General features: G+C 44.3%; 1 protein-coding gene across 1 annotated transcript in view; it reads left to right on the top strand.

Annotated features, from left to right (window-relative positions):
* The first annotated feature begins 1,185 nt into the window (after positions 1 to 1,185).
* Positions 1,186 to 19,855, top strand: part of PACS1 (phosphofurin acidic cluster sorting protein 1) — a 232,045-nt gene continuing 213,375 nt past the window's right edge. Inside the window, exon 1 of the mRNA XM_006860900.1 lies at positions 1,186 to 1,560. Coding sequence (XP_006860962.1) covers positions 1,208 to 1,560 — 353 coding nt within the window. The 5' untranslated portion in view covers positions 1,186 to 1,207. The remainder of the gene's footprint in view (positions 1,561 to 19,855) is intronic.

Here is a 19,855-nt window from a genome sequence, read left to right as displayed (position 1 = left end):
CTGCCAACCTCAAGGTTAGCAGTTCAAAACTACCAGCCGTTTCGCGGGAGAAAGATGACACATTAACGCTCCCGTAAAGATTTACAGCCTCAGAAACCCTGTGCAGCGTCGCTATGAGGGAACTGACTCTACAGTGCTTAACAACTGAGCCCTGGTTCAGAGGTCTAGTGACAGCCTAGACTAGGCCTTGCTGGGTTTGCTGAACACAGCAGAGAAGTCAAAGACTGCTCTTGCCCCATTGGTGGTATGAGTGCACCCCTGAGGTGCTGATGGAGTGGGGTCTCCGGGGGTGGGGAGTCTTCAAGCCTCGGAAAACGTGTTAGTTGAGTTAGACTGGAAGAGATGGCGGATTTTAATAAAAGATGAAGCAAGTAAAACATTCGCAGTGTAGGAAATTGAGCGTGGGGATGGGGGTAATTTGAGGGAAGCAAGAAACCAGCTGTAGTAGTTTTGGGAGAGGAAGGCTTTAGGGCGAGAACAGGCTGGCTCCACTTGGGCTAGGCTGTGAAGGTTCACTGTGAAGGGCCAATTGGAGTTTAGGGCCTTATAGACTGCCCCAGTCTAGAAGTGAGAGAGGTCTGTGGGGTCCTGAGCCCGTCGTCCCCAGTGCTCCCTTTACTGGGCTCAGGCCGGATGGGCTGGCACCAGGGAGTAGGACTTTTGGACTCCGTGTTCTGACTCTGTTACGCGTTCCTTAGTCCTGAAGGCCCGCAGTGTACATCCGTAGTAGCCGTCTCCCTGCCGGGGCCGCGCCCCGGAAAAGCGGGGTTTCCGTTGACCCGTCTGCTACCACTGAAAGGAAGGTTGGGCCGGGTTGCGCCAGGGACCACCGCCTGCTGCGAGAGTGAGAGGCCTGCTTGGGCGACTGCGCGCCCTGCGGCAGACCCTCTCAGGAGCTGCCCATACCTAAGGCAGCAGGGGCTGCGAGCCCCGCCCCTTGGTACTGGGTGGGGCTGGCACCCCGGGCGCCCCGCCCCCTCCAGGACACGCCCACCCAGTGTCTCGGCGGCGCGAGCCGCAACAGGCAGTGGCGGGCGAGCGCGAGGCCCCGCGCGTGCGTGCAGCTTCTCGCCGCGGCTCGCTCGCGCGCTCGGGCGGGCAGGCTGAGAAGAAGAGTCGCAGCCCCAGCCACCGCGGCGGAAGAGAATTGAGTCCATTTGGCGGCATCTGATCCCGTCACCCCTACTCCCCTCAACCCATCTGGGCCATGGCCGAGCGTGGTGGGACGGGCGGTGGTCCTGGAGGTGCTGGGGGCGGCGGCGGCGGCCAGCGGGGCTCTGGGGTCGCTCTGGCTCCACAGCAGCCACCGACGCCGCAGCAGCCGCCGCCGCAGCAGCCGACGCCCCCCAAACTGGCCCAGGCCACCACGTCGTCCTCGTCCACCTCAGCAGCAGCTGCCTCCTCCTCGTCCTCGTCCACCTCCACCTCCATGGCCGTCGCCGTGGCCTCGGGCTCCGCGCCTCCCGGCGGCCCGGGGCCAGGTCGCACCCCCGCTCCAGTGCAGATGAACCTATACGCCACCTGGGAGGTGGACCGGAGCTCAGCCAGCTGCGTGCCCAGGTGAGCGGCGGGTGGGTCCGTGACAGGCCCCCTCCTGGTCCTCCCCGCCCCCTCCCGAAGGGGGCAACCCCAGACTCTCCTCCCCGCAAATCCAGCCTTCTGGGGACCCCAGTGTGGGCCGCTACCCCCCCGTCCCCGCCAGGCCTTCCTGCCCTCGTGGGGTTGGGCTGAGTCCGGCCTTCCTGCCGGTCAGTTTCCCGGCGGGAGGGACAGAAGACTGTCCCCGCCTTGCCGGCGCCGGGGGCTGTAGAGATGTGACAGCGATGTGCTGGAGATCTCATCTGATAGTTGTCTTTCCCAATCGCCGCAGCAGCATGTGTCAACCTCGGCTGTGTGTCACCTTCTGCCAGCGAAGCCCATACATATAGTAACCCTGGGGACTTCCAGTTCATCTTTTGTACACATGCTCGTGTGTACTTCCAGCCACACCCGTCTGACCCGGCCTCTCAGCTCTCGGGTTTGGGGACCGCGTAGTGTGGCATCAAGTGCATGATTTTCATCTTTTCTTTTCTCTCAGTAGCTGGTCACATAGGCTCCATTTCCTAAAACGACTGCCTTGTTCTTGAAATCAATCCATTCCTCTGTCTTTTGCAATCATCTGGGGACTTTCCTTCCAATTGGCAAAACATTGGGACTATTTTCTGGTTTTGTATTGATAATGCCATGTTTTCCAGCTCTCTGGGGACACCAGCACGTCTTATAGTTGACTCCCTTTGAATAGACGGTGTGTGGAGCTGGTTTTCCCCACGAAGCCCAGAGGAATGCCGGGAGGTATTATTTCTGTCACCTCTGAACTGAGTTGATCCTGTTGTCTCAGTCTCGGGCTGCCTCCTTAGCTGCTCTGTTAGCCCTCGGCAGCTGGATGTGCAAGGTACAGCTGGAGAGCTTGGTCTGGTTCTGCAACTCTATGGATTTTTCTTTTTCCACTTTTATTTTGCATTAGTGTGTGGAAATATGACACATACACATATACACCCCCCCCCCAATATTACATAGATAAGGCATAAAGAATGCTAACTACATCTCTGCTTGACTCAGCTTAAGAAATAAAGCAGTACCACTTCTGTCCAAGGCCTCAGGGTGCCCCTTCCTGACAACATCCCTCCTTCCACAAAGGTAATCACTGTTCTGAATTGTGTGTTTATCATTTCTCACACCTCCCTCCCCCTTTCAAATTCAAGTTATACTACCTGTGTTGTTAAGTGCTGTTGAGTCAGTTCTGACTCACAGTGACCCTGTATAGGATTCCCAAGGAGCGGCTGGTGGGTTTGAACCTTGTGGTACAAACTAACCTTGTGGTCTAGTGCTGTATCCTACAGTGCTGGGAACCCCTAAAAAACACTTTTGTTTTGAAGTTGACGTTAAATGCTTCACACTGTATGTCTCCGTGACGTTTTTTTTGTTGTTGTTGTTTTTAACTCACCTAAGTTTGTGAGCATCATCAATATTGTATGGGTGTTGTTGTATGCCATTGAGTCAGTTCTGACTCACAGCCACCCTGTAGAGGGTTTCAGAGAATGCTTAGTAGGTTTGCACTGCTGACCTTACAGCTAGCAGTGTGGTGCTTATCCTACAATACCACACCAGGGTTATTGTATGGGTGGTGATGATTAAGTGCTGTTGAGTCGATTTCAACTCATAGCAACCTTGTATAGTATAGGGTTTGTGCTGAGCAGTTGGTGGGTATGAACCACCGACCTTATGGTTGGCAGTTCATTGTGTAACTTGCAGCATCACACCAGGACTTCATTGTACTGGTTGTTGTTGTTAAGTGCTGTTGAATTGATTCGACTCATAGTCACCCTGTATAGGGTTTCTGAGGAGTGGCTAGTGGATTTGAACTGCAGACCTTGTGATTCAAACCGACATTCTAGTCGAGTGCTTATCCTGTATTGCCACACCCAGGACTTGATGTATGGATGGTGATAGTAGTGCTTGTGTGCTGTGGAGTTGGTTCTGACTTAAAGCGACCCTGTATAGGGTTTCCAAGACTATAAATCTTTATGGGAGCAGAAAGCCTCTTCATTCTCCTGCGGAACCACTGGTAGTTTCGAACTGCTGACAGTGAGATTAGCAGCACAGCTCGTAACCATTATACTACCAGAGCTCCTTACTGTATGGGTTGTTACTGTTTGTTGTTAAGTACTGTTGAGTCGGTTCCAACCCAAAGCAATCCTGTATAAGGTTTCCAAAGAGCAGCTGGTGAGCTTGAACCGCCGACCTTGCAGTTCAGACCAACTTTGCAGTCCATTGTATTAACCCACAGCACCACACCAGGACTCCTGTATGGGTTGTTGTTGTTGAGTGCCGTCGAGTCGATTCTGACCCATAGTGACCCTGTATAGGGTTTCCAAGGAGCAGCTGCTCTGTTTAAATATTTTCACTGATGTGTAGTGTTCCATTGTATGACTATCCCATAATTCTCTCAGTGAACAGTGGGGTGGTTCCTTGTTGGTTAATCTGAATAACACACTACCAAAACTGCTTGTAGTTCTATCTAGGACTTCTGGTGCTTCTGTGCAAGTTTCTCAGGGTGTATTTATAGGTAAATGTGTGTGTATGTTGCACCATTCAGTGACGTTCCAGAAGTATCTACACCTTGTGGTAGTGCTACTCTCTGGGTATCAGTACATCGGGAAGTTCATTAGCTAATGCTAGATGGTCTTCCACAAGTCTCCTTCTCTCTTCCTGTCATTTTACTGACTTACAGTGTCTTTTTTCCCTGTCCTTTCTTTAGGGAAATCAGGAGTCACCTTAGTTCAGGTGGCTTTGGCCACAGCCCTAAATCCAAACTCAAGTGGGGGTTTAATGATGTGACATGATAGTGCGCCTCTCTCCGTTCTAAGCAGGCTTCTGTTTATACAGGCCTTGCAGAAGGGTCCTAATCCATCTCTTTCAAACATGAGATCACTGTGTCCTTCCTACGAGTCCAGTGGTAGTAGTGCAGGCCTGCCTGTCCTTCCTTGACATCTATCACTGTGTGTGCTTGGAGATAGTTGGACAGCTGCCTTCTCCAGCTTGTTACAGTGCAAAGGCAAGAAGCAGCTGTGTGGCAGAGGGGGACAAATGCAATCATGGATTGTGGCTGATTTGTCGTTTGCCCCTAGATCTCTTGGTCTCTGAAAAGTATTCATGGTAAATTATTAGCCCAAGAAACAGTCAGGCATTTGGATCCCGTGGATAATGAATATGCTAGCTTGGTATGAGAGGTTTCAACACGCTTGTTGGGTTCACGTGTAGGGTACATGCAGTTTGGTCGACTGAACAACTCTTGAGATTGATTGCCAGCTGTCCTGCTCCGACGTTATTTCCCAGCTGCCCCCGGTGCCTCTCAGCCCCTTGTGGAATACTTGTGCTCCTTGGAGCCTGCTGCTCTCTCTGCAGGATGGAAAAGAACACCCTGTTGGGGAGAAAATGGTCTTCTAGCCTTTCCAGTAGTGGTTCTGGTGTAGCACTGCAGAGTAATGCGCTAGACTGCAAGCTTGGAGGTTCAAACTCACCAGCTGCTCCTTTGAAATCCTATACAGGGTCACTGTGAGTAGGAACTGACTCAGTGATACTTAACAACAACGACATTGGCCTTTCTAGTTTTTCAAGTCATCAGTGAATTTGAAGTCTTCTCAGTGTTACTTTTTTCTTTAGTGTGTAGCATAGGACTAAAGCACTTGGCTCATGTAACTTCAGTGAAACACACACTTTCTGAAATGGATCTGTTTAAGAGATGTAAGTATGACTGTGGATCTACCCCTGGGTTGTATTGGAATGTTGTAGCGTGCAGTCTTGTGAAAATGGGGTTCTGTACCACATGCAGAGAAGGGGGGTTGAAGGCCAGGCGACTGACTTTTCTTGATCTTTATAGAAATAGCACTCTTTTTTTTTTTTAAATCTTCACCATTTAAGCTCACCAGTTGATCCTCAGAAACCCTATACAGGGTTGCTACGGGTTGGAACTGACTCGATGGCAGTTCACAACAACAACAAATCTTTGAAAAGAGTTGTTGGCTTTTAATGACAACCCTAAAGTTCATAACTTGTAGTTCTAGTCGTCTTCAAGCAATGTAGTGATGATTCAATAAGCATTCTCTCCTGCCATTTTAATGTGTTCTGCTGAGGGGATCAAGACTCATTTTTGAACTATAATGAGTCCACAGAACTTTTAGGACACAAGTGACCTTTTTTCTATGTTGACCCCATAGAAGCCCTAACAACTAATACGGCTCTTCTCATCTTGTCATCCGTACATTCGATTTCAACTCAGGGTGCCCCATATGTATGGAGGAGAATTGCACTAGAACTCAGTTTTGAGAAAAATAACAACAAAAACAAAAAAGTAGTGTTAAAAATTAGGTATTTCAGGTTGAGTGTGAGAATTGTGCCTCTGGTGTGTACTCTGGCCTTACGTAAACATCTAATGGTGCTATAGGTTGAGCATTGGACTGCTAACCGCAAGTCAGCAGTTCAAATCTACCAGCTGCTCTGTGGAAGAAAGATGAAGCTTTCTGCTCCCATAAGAATTTACAGCCTCAAAAACCCTGTACAGTGTCACTGTGAGTCGGAACCAACTTGATAGCACCTACTAGCTACAACACATTTCCTCAGATTTATTGTTGGTTTTTTTTTCTACTTGTACAAGCTTTATTTTTAAGAAAAATTTGATGGGTGAATTGCATGCATATGGTTAGTGGTGGCTATATGCCATGGAGTTGGTTCTGACTCATAGCGACCCTGTACAGGGTTTCCAAGGCTGTAAATATTTACTGGAGCAGAAAGCCTTATCTTTCTCCTGCAGAACAGATGGTAGTTTTGAACTGCTGACCTTGCGGTTCGCAGCCCGATTCATAACCCCTACGCTACCAGAGCCCCAGGGATTAAAATAATGAAAGTATTTATTGTCATCTTTACCAGCATTTTAAAAATAAAAAGACTGCTACATGTTTATGATTAGACACGAGCGATATAGAAAGATGGAAAGTGTAAAAATTTCCCAGTCTCACTCCCCAGAGATGATGATATTGTTAAGTGCCATTGAGTCAGTACTGACTCATAGTGACTCTATGTAGAGTTTCCAAGGAGCGGCTGATAGGTTTGAACCGCCAAAGTGGTGGTTAGTCCAGTGCTTATCCTATAGCACCACAGCAGAATACAGTGGGCCTTTCAGATTCTTTTACAAGGTGGCCTTATTTTAGTGTCTTTATGAAACTCAGGCCTTAAGAGTGAGTATTGTTTTCCCTCCTCTGTATGCTAAGTAGAACTTCATTTAGTGTGGTCTCATCTGCTCTAGATGGACAGTGGTGTGGTGCCTTAGTGGGGACCGGGTGGCAGGTTGCTTAATGGTAAAGGACTGGTTTTAGAATCTTGGTGCTGTTGAGTCTGTTCCAACTTATAGGGACCCCTATATAGGGTTGCTGAGGCTGTAAATATTTGTGGGAGCAGAAAGCCTTATCTTTCTCCTGTAGTTTGGTGTACTCGAACTGTCAACCTTGTGGTTTGCAGTCTGGTGCTTATCCTCTAGAGCCACCATGCTCTAGAATTTCTTGTTGTTGTTAAGTGCTGTTGAGTTGGTTCCCACTCATGAGTGAGGGTTCCCGAGGCTTTAAATCTTTGTGGGAACAGAAAGTCTCATCTTCTCCCAAGAGCAACTGGCAGGCTCGAACCGCCAACCTTGTAGTTTGTAGTCCAGTGCTTATCGTATGGAGCCATCACACTCCGCTCCCACACCCCAGAATCACATTAGTGATCCCTTTTCTTCTGTCTTTGTATGTGAAGTTTTCTTCGATGGCTGTCTCTTCTGGAGTTGTGTTAAGCAAGAGAGGCAGAAAAATCATTCAATTTCATCAGTGTGTGGAATTTCCTCAGTGACATGTAATGGCTTTTAGGAGACAAAATGTACTCTCTGGTGTCACTCACACCATGTCACACTTTCTTGCACATTTGCATATCCTTATCTTAGGGAAAGGGTTCAACAGTTATCAGTCATAGTTTTCCATAGACCACATTAAAAGAAAAAAAAGTGGGTACTGAGGTTAAGCCTTATTGGACAAACTTTTGAAGCCAAAGGAGGTGACCACAGCCAAGTTGGCATGACTGGCCCAGAGTAAGGAAGGCGTTTGGGGATAGTTGCCTCTAACCACAAAGCATGCGGCAAGCCAGGACATATTACTCGGCGTTCTCGTGTACGAGGGCAGACTGCCACACCTCAGCTTTTTTGTCTACTGGTTAGGAACACTGTGAATTACCATCCATTCTAAGATGTGGTTGAAGGAAATGTAAAGTAGAACCTACAGATCCACAGGAGAAAGGACTTTTTAGTTTTTATTAGTAGACACCAGCTAAAGTCACTACTCCCCAAAGTAGGCTGTAGATGATTGTCTTTGTGGACAGTGTTATGTCAATTAACCTTGTTGTCCCCAGAGACTGTGGTCCTGATTTCCCAAGCCCAGTGGTTATAGCTCAGAAGTTTTCCTAACTTTTCCCCATGTTGTTGTTATTAAGTGCCATTGAGTTGACTCTGACCCTGTATAGGGTTTCTTTGTGGTTTGCTCTACTTATTCATGGATATTTGCAGCCTAGGTAAATAGAGAAAGTACTTTTTAGATGATAGATATGAGGTAAATATAAGTGACTGCTAGCAACCTGGTGAGATTTTTATTTCCCAAGCATTAAAAAACACACAACCACAACAAAAACAAACTTGTTACCCTCTACTCTAATTCTGACTCATAACGACCCTAAACCCTAAAGGATAGCGTAGAACTACCCCGTAGTTTCCAAGACTGTAAATCTTTACAGAAGCAGAGTGCTACATCTTTCTCCCACAAATGGCTGGGGGGTTTGAACTGCCGACCTATTAGTTAGCAGCTGAGCACTGAGCCACTGTGCCACCCGGTGTCCTTTCCAGACATTAAAAGTCTTACATGCTTATTTGTGCCTTAGAAGATGTGAATTTCACATTTGGGAGTGTTATAATACAATAGCCGCTCTATCAAGGTAATACTACCCTTGGTCCCTCTGGAAGCTCAAATTCCTCAGGTCAGAAAGACCTTCACACAGTCCATTTTACATGTATTGATTTACAGATCTTTTGGACACATTGGTGGTTTTGTGATTTCTTTTTTTCAAGCTAACTTTCCGATTTCTTAGCTAAACCACTGTTATTGTGAGGCCTTGCTTCAGTGTGCATGAGGGAGGTGCCACTCGGCAGATGTCTGGGCTGGATCTTCTCACCTCGGGAGACTTGTCCCGGCCTGGCCTGGCCTGGCCTGGCCTGGGAGGTGCTGATGTAGACTCGGCCGGCTTGGCTTGTACATGTGCCGTCAACGTTTGGGGAAGAATTGAGAATCTAGGAGGAGTTGTGGGACTGATTTGCAAGTGTTGCTTTTTTTTTTCCAGTTCCGATCTGGAGTGAGATTGAGGAAGTCCCAGTTGGCAGTTTGTTTGGGGAGCTTCTTTCAAAGGCTTATTGGGCTAGGATCGAGCAAGGTGCCGTTCTCTGTTGGCAAGTGCTGATAGAATCTTTCCTTCTCTAGGCCTACGTTGAAGAAAATCGCACAGAGCTTTGGGTAGTTTTAGACAACCAAAATATGCCTAGGCACAATCCTAGAGAGTTTTCTGATGAGAGAATCCAGGGTAACTTGTAATGCATTAAAAACCAAAGAACTGCATTAATCACGGCATAGGGATCCCCACTTAGGCAGAGCTGAACCTGGCCTCTTTTCCTAGGGAATGTAGGAGAGCCAGCATGTAAATGATGATACAAGGTTATTTAACTTATATAATTCAAGAAAACAGTTGCTTGAAACGTTCCACTTGACATTCACTCATGTCTTAGAATCATGAGCAGTTTTATCCTTAAGAGCTGTGTTTTCCAATGCATTAGCCACTAGCCATAAATTGACTGTTTAAATTCAGTTTCTTGGTTGCACTAGCCACCTTTCCAGTCTCACTAGCCATATGTGACTAGTGGCTTCCTTATTGCACACGGCAGACCTAGAACAGTTCCCAGACTGTAGAACGTTCTGCTGAATGACACTGTTTGAGAGTGAAAGTTGCCGTAAGTATGACATTTCTAGTATTATTGTTTGTAGATACAGAGCAATAGCTGTAGCCAAGTAGACTCCGACTCTGGGTGACTTACGTGCAGCAGAACGAAAGATTTGCCTGGTCTGGTGTCACCGTCATGATCGCAAGCTTGTTCAAGTCCATCATTTCTCATGTGACAGTTCCTTCCCTCTGCTTCACCAGCCTTCATCAACATCTGGTCTCTCCTGATGACGAGACCAAGTACTTAGACAGTGTTCTGTTGTGATCCCTAAGGTGTTCTTTCATTGACTGATCTTTGGAAGTAGGTCGACAGTGTGCCTTAATCAGAAAGCTCTGCTGAAAGTTGTCCACCATGAATGGATGGCCCTGCTGGTGCTTTAAATACTGGCGGTATAGCTGCCAGCATCACAGCCGCACACTGGCCACCGCACTATGACACAGTGACAGCGCAGATCTAGAACATTTCCAACACTGTTTTAGAGAGAACATTGGTAACTAGGGCATTTCTCATATTAGTATTTATGGTTTCATTTTTATTCTTTTCATTAAGTTGAATAATTTTGTTCTGTCCCAAATTATTTTAAAATGCTTCCTTTCTTTGCTGATTCAATGACCCATTAGTTCCCCCCACCCCCTTTTAAACACTGGGTCTGCTCTAATTTTGTAGAAAATTTGCACCCTGGTCCCTCCCTACCATTTGTTTCCCAGCATTTTAGGTGTTCGTCAATATCGGGTAGGCACCAACACCAAGATGGCTTTTAGATGGTGGGATTATGGGTGTTTTCGTTCTTATATTTTGGGATGATTTCTAAATTTTTCCCCATAAACATATATTGCAGAAAAGACCAGCAAATGTTGTTTTAAACATTCATATTGATTTCATGAATATACTAAAAAATACTAAAAGGTCCCTTTTAAGGGAGTAAATTTTGTGAATCTTATGTCTCAATAAAGCTGCAAAAACCAGTATGTATTAAGTGAACATGGAATGAAGCTGAAGTTCGACTCTACTCATTATCTCCCTTTCTTGGTTCTTGAGTTTTTGTTTTTTTTTCTTCAATATTTTGTTGCATTTTTGGTGAAAGTTTTTTCAGTGCTTGTTCATTTTTTGGTCTTTTTTATAAATTTTAACTTTTTATTGTGAATTGAGTGAAGGTTTACAGAATACGTCATTGGTTTTGCATTCAGCAAATCATATGCTTCATTTCATCTCACTGATCGCAGTCCTCTGTGTGTCTTGTTTCCATTCCTTCTCTGGATTTCGAATCGTTGGCCATTGTATGGGGTGCATTTCTCACTATATCCCTTTAGAACTGTTTGGCTGAAAATTGAGCTATGGGGGTAAGTTCTGTTTCAGACCTGCAGGCTAGCCAAGGGCCATAGCCTTGGGGTTTCCTCAGTCTCTATCTATCCAGTAAGCCTGCTCTTTTTTATGATTTCGAGTTTTGCCCCACATTTTCTTTTACTGTATCCAAGACCTTCTAATGTGATCCCTTTCAGAGCAGTTAATATGGGTAGCTGGACATCATCTAGTTCTTTTGGTCTCATGATCGTGGAGGCTGATGAGTGTGTGTTTATTTTTTTTTATTACAAAAAATGATGAATGGACAAGGCCCTGGACCACTTTCTTTGTGGCAGGTGGATTGGGAGGCAGTGTTGATGATGGCAGATGGACTTATTCATTTCATGTTTGTGCAGATCCTTTCAGACTCTATAACATTTTTAAGATACACTGAAGAGCAGAACATTGGGGTTTTACTCTGATTTCAGTAATTTTTCTGACCTTGAATAGGGGGCGTCTTTTTTCTTTCAGAGTAATCCTCCTGTCGCCCTCCAGATGAACCTGCAATTTCTCTATCCTCTGAGCATTCCTACTACTTTTGTTCTGCACACATAGACACTAGGTAATTTGACTTTTGAAAAAAGTACTGTAATTCTGCCACTTAGAAATTACATTGTGGGTAATTGACTCCGAGTGCTTTCTGCTATGTGATATAGACGTAGATATAAAAAGGAGTGATGGTTTAGAACTTAATTCCTACTATAATACCTGTTCATAGACAGCATTGTTGTTGTTGTTAAGAACTATTGAGTCGGTTCAGACTCACAGCGACCCTGTATAGGGTTCCAAGGAGTGACTGATGGGTTTGAACCACTGACCTTGTGGTTCACAGTCCATTGCTTTTCACAAGGCACCACACCACGACTCCTGTAGACAGCATACCTCTTTCAAATGACATTTGGCCTTTCAAATCCTTATCAGGTAATGTTTTGGATGTGATTGACATTTTAATTGACCCTGGAGAAATCCAAACTGGTTCTTGTGCTTAGAGGAACCCAGATGTTTCAGGGGTTGAGCATGCAGCTGCCAACCAGAAGGTCAGTGGTTCAAATCCACCAGGTGCATCACAAGAGAAAGATTTGTTGGTCTTCCTGTGTAAAGATTCACAGCCTTACACAACGTCAGGGCCGTTCTCCTCTGGCCTGCAGGATGCTAGGAGTCAGGATCGATTTCATGATGGTTGAGTTTTTGTTTGGGATTATTTTTTTCTTTTCAGAACACTGTGTGTGTGTGTTTGAGTGTCCTTTTGTACCTCTTTCCAGACAGAGCTTCTTTGTAGCAGTTCCTTTATGGTTTAGGACACAAAAGGCTTAGGACATCAGCTGTCATTTGTCATTTCTTTGATCCCATCTCACTAACCTTTTTTTGTCAGTAGTTTATAAACACCAAATGGCTCCCAGGTTTAGGGAGTAGTTTTTTGCTCCTGTTTTATGGTGCCTTCCAAACATATTTCATGTATACCCTCTGTGTTTTTTCTCCTTCTCTGCCACCCCTAGCTCCTCCTGGAAGACAACCACAAGGATCAGTTCAGCATGATCTTTGCATATGAGAAGTAGAAGATCATGCCTCTCTCCTCTCCTGAATGTTCCTGGTTCATTCAGCATATGCAGCTTTACAAATGCTTATAGACCAGCTGGTAAAGGGCTGCAAGCAAGGCTCCTGGTCTCTCTCTCTTTTTTTTTTTTTAAAGAACAAGTTCTGGTCTCTTGAAGTGTGCAGTCTCGTGGGGGAGAGACACCAACAGATAGCTTTCCATCCTACTTAGAATAAAGCTCCCTTAATGGCTTTGTTGTTGTTCTTAAGTGCCGTTGAGTTGGTTCCGACCCATAGCGACCCTGTATAGGGTTTCCAATGAGCGACTGAATGCTTAGGACTTGCTATATGAGCTGGTCCCTTCCTGTGTCTTCAGTCTCATGTTCTTGCCTTCTCTCAGCTCTAGGCAAGCTCTTCTTAGAGGTTTCTGTAGGAACCTATCTGATTCTTACAATCCTGCCACAGGGCTTTTGTACTAGCTTTTTCCTCTGCCTGAATGCTCTTATCATTGTATGACTGGCTCCTGGGTGTCTTTCAGGTCCTGACTGACCTGCCCCCTTGGAAACTGTCCTCACCTGCCCAGTCCATTTCATCACTTCTCTGTCACATTCCGGAGTTTGCTGCCTTCACAATTACTTATCATCCTGTCAACTAAGTCTGCTCATTTATTGGAGTTCTTGATAGGTATCCAACAAATACATTGCCAAATGAATGAATCTGATATTCCTATAGAGGAGGCTTCAAGTGAGGCATTTTTGAACTTGGAATGAAATGAACTGGACTAGTTGAGATTTTCTATGCATACAATACCCAGCAAGGCAGATATCAAGATCCCTTTTCCCAGAAGGGCAAATTGAGGCCCAGTGAGGTAACAGCATTTTTGCAAGTTTCCACTCGTTAATGGCAAGTGAAACTGGGATTTGAACTTATAATTGTCTGATGTCAGAGCTATTTCTCTGTTTGAACTTGACTCATAAGCCTTATCTGGTTCTTACAGTTGGAAGAATAGTGTTTTATGCCTTGAACTTTGTCCTGTTAGAATTAGAGAATGCTGTTCTCTTAGCAAATCAAATCATTGAGAAGCTGTGTAGCAGAATGGCTCAAGGAACGGTCTAGAGCCTGTCCCCCTGGACCTGAATCCTGAGTGAATTGCTTACTATTTAAGTGACCTTGGACAAGTTACTTAACCTCTCTCTATGCTTCAGTTTTCTCTTCTGTAAAATGGGCATAATAATAGTCCCGACCTAAGAGGGTGGGGACTACCTAAGAGGAGCTCTGGTAGTGTAGTGGTTACGAATCGGACTGTGAGCCACAAGGTTAACAGTTCAAAACTACCAGTGATTCCACGGGAGAAAGATGAGGCTTTCTGCTCCATAAGTATTAAATGAGATTGATACATGTTAAGTGGCATAGAAAGCACTTAATAAATATTAACCATTACTATTATTATTGTTCTATTTCTTGCCAATCCAATTTCTGTCTCTTCTCCCACCTCCACCCCCACCCCCCAAAACAACAACAACAACAAAAAATTGCCTATTTTCTTTCTGGAATTAGTACACTTGTTTACACGGTGACTACCTTAGTGGAATCATCATCACAAGGCCTTGGGTTCACTTAGGCACAGAGCCTGCCAAACCCCAAGCTTAATAGACCAGAAAGTCAAAGCAAACTATTTGGTCCTCTGAAGTAGTGGCTGGGTCCGGATCCTGTTTCTACATCCTGCCAGCTTATGTGAACGGAAGAGATGATGAAGGCCCCGCCTGCAAACCACAACTTTGTTTTGAGCCAACTTGACTTGACAGCTTCCCTATTCTACCTGCTGACTTCTTGAGCTCTGTTCTGGCAGCCAGACGAGCAGTGGAACCGGTTTCCAGCTATCCATTTCTCTCTAGTAAACGCTGAGCAGCTCCTAGGAAAAGGAGAATTTCAGTGGAATTGATACTTTTGTCTCCTTAAGGTGTGTTTTGTGCCTCAAATTCTAGAAGGAGTGTCTCCTGCTTTTATGGGTGAACCCTGATCATACATTATGGCCTCTCCTGAAGTGTTTGGATCTTTGTATGTTCATTTTCCCCTTTAGTAAACACCTAGAGTTTGTTTCCATTTTGTTTAGAAATCTACAAATATGTTTACATATTTCTGGCTCATCCTTAAGAATAAATAAAACACACGTTAAGCTTCTCTTCATTTTGGCTTGTCATGATGAATATTCATGGTGAATATTAGAGTCTAATGAAGGAGTCCTGGTGTGGCACTGTGGGCTAATGTGTCAGACTGCAAAGTCGTTTGCACTGCAAGGTTGGTGGTTCAAACTCACCAGCTGCTCCTTGGAAACCCTACACAGGGTTGCTATGGGTTGGAATCGACTCAACGGCACTTAACTACAACAGCAATGAAAGGTAAAGACATAGTTGATGCATGACTATTTTAAATTCATGTGTGTGTTTTTAGTCTTGTTTTTGTTTCTCCTTGTTATCAATATGTCTTTGTTTTGCTTTATTGCTTTTAATCTTCAGTGGACTGAAGGACCAGATAATTATGTTAAGGCTAACTGGGAGATGTTAAGAATAATGGGTAGTATAGTCTGAGAACATGAGATGCAAAGATGGGAACAATACTTTTGCTTACATTCTGGTCTAGTTGTGCTCCTAAGAGGTCGGTTTGCTGACTGAATTCAGGATAGGTATTCATGTGGTGCTGTGGGTTAATGTGCTGATCTGCAAAGTCGGTTTGAATTACAAGGCCAGTGGTTCAAGCTCACCAGCCGTTCCTGGGAAACCCTATACAGGATCGCTATGGGTCAGAACCGATTCGACGGCACATAACAAGAACAATTCGTGGAAAGTCCCAGAGAGTCCAAAACCCTATTGAAGGACCATTTAGAGGTACAAGTCAATGAAGCTTTCTGGGCATTGCTTAGTCAAATTGGTTTTCATTACTTCTGGGCAAGTGACTTTTTCCCTCATATTTTAAAGTAAAGATAAGTTTTTTAGAATATATACTTTATTGATTTGTTAAGAAAAATAAAATGGTTGTAAAATGCTTGGGTATTTGTATTTTTAGAATTCATTACCTTAACATCTTTGGACAATGTTAGGGGAACTATGAATATGATAGACTAATATTTGTGCTGTGGTAGACCTGATTTACATTAGTCATAATTTGCATTGCCTTCACAAGTAGGTTTTTGTTTAGCATTTCAGCTCATTTCCAGTGTAAGGCTGCCATGCAGTCGACCTTTAAGTCTACTGTTTAATACAGTTGTCTCCTAACAATGAGAATACATGAAGGATCGTCTACAGCAGTCTGTCCCCTTAGCCGTGGACCATTTTTGCTGTGGAGGAAAATGAACAAGCAACTCTGGAAACCAAGATCCCAGGGGAACATAAAAACTCTTGTGGCTATTAATGGATTTAATTGTATTTTCTCACTGCCACCAAAATGTGCAATAAATTGTTTATACTCTTGCCTTTAATGGTGAGACTTGTTCATTAAATGTATGCAATAACATTATCACTTTGTTTTCGTTACTTGTAGATAATCTCCATCTTTTTATTTATTTTATTTTAAATTTAGAAAAAGGAAACAGCCATGATAGTATCAAACATTGTCCATTAATCTTTTGGCTTCTTTTCCCACTATGGGAAAAAGGAGGAAAGTGTCATCTCACTGGAGAAGTAAACTTGGACTGAAAATGGGACATGGTCTTTTAAATCTTGACTTAATGTTATTCTCTAAAAAGACATGGTGTAAAGTTGGTTGGTATGCTTTAGACGTAGGTCAAATGATGTGTTTACTTACGCTCCCGAGGGACCTGAGCTCAGCCTCGGTGTGAGGAGGCTTCGTCGTCTGTGAATTCCCTTAGAGAACTGTTCTAGGAGGTTGACTGTTTGGCATTATGGCTCTGTTTGGTTTTGGTTTTGTTTGCTGTTTGTTCCTCAAGTATTTCCTCCTATTATTTATCATTGTTGTTGTTGTTGTTGTTATGTGCCGTCGAGTCAGTTCTGACCCATAGTGACCCCCCTGTACAGGGTTTCCAAGGCTGTAAATCTTTACAGGAGTAGAAAGCCTCATCTTTCTCCTGCGGAGCGGCTGGTAGTTTCGAACCGCTGACCTTAAGGTTTGCAGCCCGATTCGTAACCACTACGCTACCAGAGCTCCTTATTATTTATCATAGCTGGATGAAAAATACCAAATTGCTATAATCTCTTCAAAACCATTTGCCAGAAATCCTTGTCTTTAAAATGTTGGTTTCTGATTTGGCTTTAACCTCATCATGTAGGTTTGAATAAGTTTCTGTAACTCTTCCTCTACCTAATAGCCAGCCATTTGGTTACTCATTTCGTCAACAGAAATGTTTTGAGCCACCTCATGTATCAGTCACTGTTTTAGACACCGAGGGGGAGGGCAGTGAACACAATAGACAAAAATCCCAGCTCTCTTAGAGGTTGTCTTCTAGGAATAGGGTACAAGGCAGACAATCAACAAATGGATAAACAATTACTATGGTATGTCCAATAGAACATATAAGATAAGAAAGGGGATAAATGGGTCAGAGGGGAAGGAGTATTATAATTTTAAACAGAGTCGTCTAAAAAGGCTGAGAAGGTACGCAAGCCACATGGGACACACATGTAGGCAAACCAAGTACATTTCTGGGGAAGAGCCTTCCAGATAGAGGCAACAGTAGGTACAGGAGGCTTCAGGCATAGGCAGGAGGTCAGTGTGATTGGAGACAAGTGAGCTTGGGGAAGAGTAATAGTAGATAAAATCAGAAATAAGGGTGCCAGATCTTGTAGGCCATTGTAGGACTCTGGCTTTGCCCTTGAACAAGATGGGAAGCCATTGGGGGCTTTGAACAAAGAAGAGACATGATAATGACTTTCTTCGTTAAAACAAAACCCCAAACCATGAACTCTGACAGCTGTGAAGAAGAATGGCGGCAGGGAGTCCAGTTGGTTGGGAGGTGCTTGTGATCATTTAGCGATGGTGTCTACTGGGACCAGAGTGATGGAGGTGAGGGAGATGAGACGCATGTAGGTTCTGAAGGCATTTTTCAAGCTTAAAGGATTTTCATTAGGAGCTCTGGTAGCATGGTGGTTATGAATCGGGCTGTGAACCTCAGGGTCAACAGTTCGAAACTACCGGCTATTCCGTGGGAGAAAGATGAGGGTTTCTGCTCCCGTAAAGATGTACAGCCTCAGAAACCCTGCACAGGGTCGCTATGAGTCGGAACCGACTCCACGGCACATAACAACAATAAAGGGTTTTCATATTGATTGGACTTGAAGTATGACAGAGCAAAAGGTTTCAAGGATGACACCAACATTCCATTAACTTCTTTGCATGTTTTCATGTTGAAAACAAAAAATTCAGTATTATTGTCATCTCTTTATCCTAGTGATATTATATGGCAGTGAAACCTATGGGACAGAGCTCTTCTGATTCTTGAAGGACTTGGTTTTCACCTTTGCCATTTGTAATTAATTAGAAATAAATACCCTTGGGACTTTGCTGGGTGATAGCAATGATTGTGTTAAAACTCAAGACACATTCTTTTTCTGCTTGAGGCCATGGGGAAGCTATTAGAGCAGTCACGCTCAACCTCCCTAATGGTTCTGCTGTTATCTGTGCTTGTCTGGTATCTCCTCTGTGATCATGGTTTTTGATGCGGGAAACCTTGTGCAGAAGCCATTATCAACAGTGGCACATACCCTTTGTCACTAACCCAGTGACATTGAAAAGCCAAACACTTGTGTTTTTCTAAATGACTGGCTTGCTGCAGTAGACAGCCTGCCTCTGCTGCCTAGGCTACTTTGTAAGGAGGAATGCGGCTGCACACTGAGCTCATCTGTGCAATCTTGAAGGTGGAGCTATTTTTGCAAGAGAACAGAAAAACAATGGAGCCCTTTTCTGGTGCACACCACACTGGATTTTACTGATTCCAGAGGGAAAGACCCAGTTAGGTCGTGTAGTTTGAACTGTTTTTCTCTTGTTTTACTCACCATGGCGTGATATGATCAGTATATTTAGGTACTTGCTCTTGAATATGGCCACTGGATTTTTCTTGTGTTTTTTTTTTTAAAGTATGTTTTTAGATAGATAACTGTATTGCTTGTAATTTGAATCATGTCTATAGCATAAAACAAAAACTTATTGAGTTCAGGAATTAGAGTCTTGAAACAGCTATTTTGATAGGCTGATTTTTATAACTAGTTCTCAACTCTATCAGACCTTATCTCCCATTTACTGTCCTGAATTGAAATTCTCAGATAATAAAGTTTACCTGCATATCTACAACATCCTGGTGTGGTACTGCAGGTTAATGTGCTAGACTTCAAGGTCAGCTTGAACTGCAAGATTGGTGGTTCAAGCTCACCAGCCACTCCTTGGAAACCCTACACATGGTCACTATGAGTCAGAACCAACTCCATGGCACTTGACAACAACATTAAAGAAAAGGGGAGTCCTGATGTGGCGCTCTGGGATAAAGCACTGGCTGAAAGGTCGTTTGAACCATGAGGTCAACAGTTCAAACTCATCAACTGCTTGTGGGAAACCTGATACAGGGTCTCTATGAGTCAGAACCGACTTGATGACACTTAACAAGTGACACTGTAGGATAGACACTGGACTGCAAACTACAAGGTTGGTAGTTCAAACCCACCAGCCACTCCCAGAAACCCTATACAGGGTCACTATGAGTCAGAACTGACTCAATGGCACTAAACAACAATATTAAAGAGAAAGGACAGTCACTGGGCTGCTAACTACACGGTCGGTGGCTAAAACCCACCAGTTGCTCCTTGAAAATCCTATTCAGTGATACTGTGAGTCAGAACCAACTTGACAGCACTTAATAACACCAAGAAAAAAACAAAAGGACAGTCACTTGTGAGGAAATAAGCATCTCTGTGTGTAAATTCTCAGATCACATTAGAAAGCATAGTTATCAGATGGGAGCAGTTACAGTATATTGCTTGAACTCTGTGAATATGACACCTATAAATAGAGACACAGGCCGATGTGTAGGTGACTCAGATGATACGTGTCAATGCCACTGTTGTGGTTGTTAAGTGCCGTCGAGTTGGTTCTGACTCACAGTGACCCTGTATAGGGTTTCCAAGGAGCGACTGGTGAGCTTGAACCACCAACCTTGTGGTTCAAACTGACCTTGCAGTCCAGCGCATTATCCCACAGTGCCATGCCAGGACTCAAGTGATATGATTATCTAAAATGGTTAATAAATCTTCATAAAGTTCTACAATCTTTCCTTTATTTAGACAGTAACATTCCTGAAAGATTTCATGTAATGGTGAAAAATACCTAGTGTTTTTATGTAAAGTTTATTTTGTTATTGTTGCTAAGTGCCATCAAGTC

Source organism: Chrysochloris asiatica, unplaced genomic scaffold (genome assembly GCF_000296735.1).
Source record: "Chrysochloris asiatica unplaced genomic scaffold, ChrAsi1.0 scaffold00040, whole genome shotgun sequence".
NCBI lineage: Eukaryota > Metazoa > Chordata > Mammalia > Afrosoricida > Chrysochloridae > Chrysochloris > Chrysochloris asiatica.
Note: the sequence above shows the minus strand (reverse complement) of the source record. Positions and strands in the feature narration are given on the sequence as shown.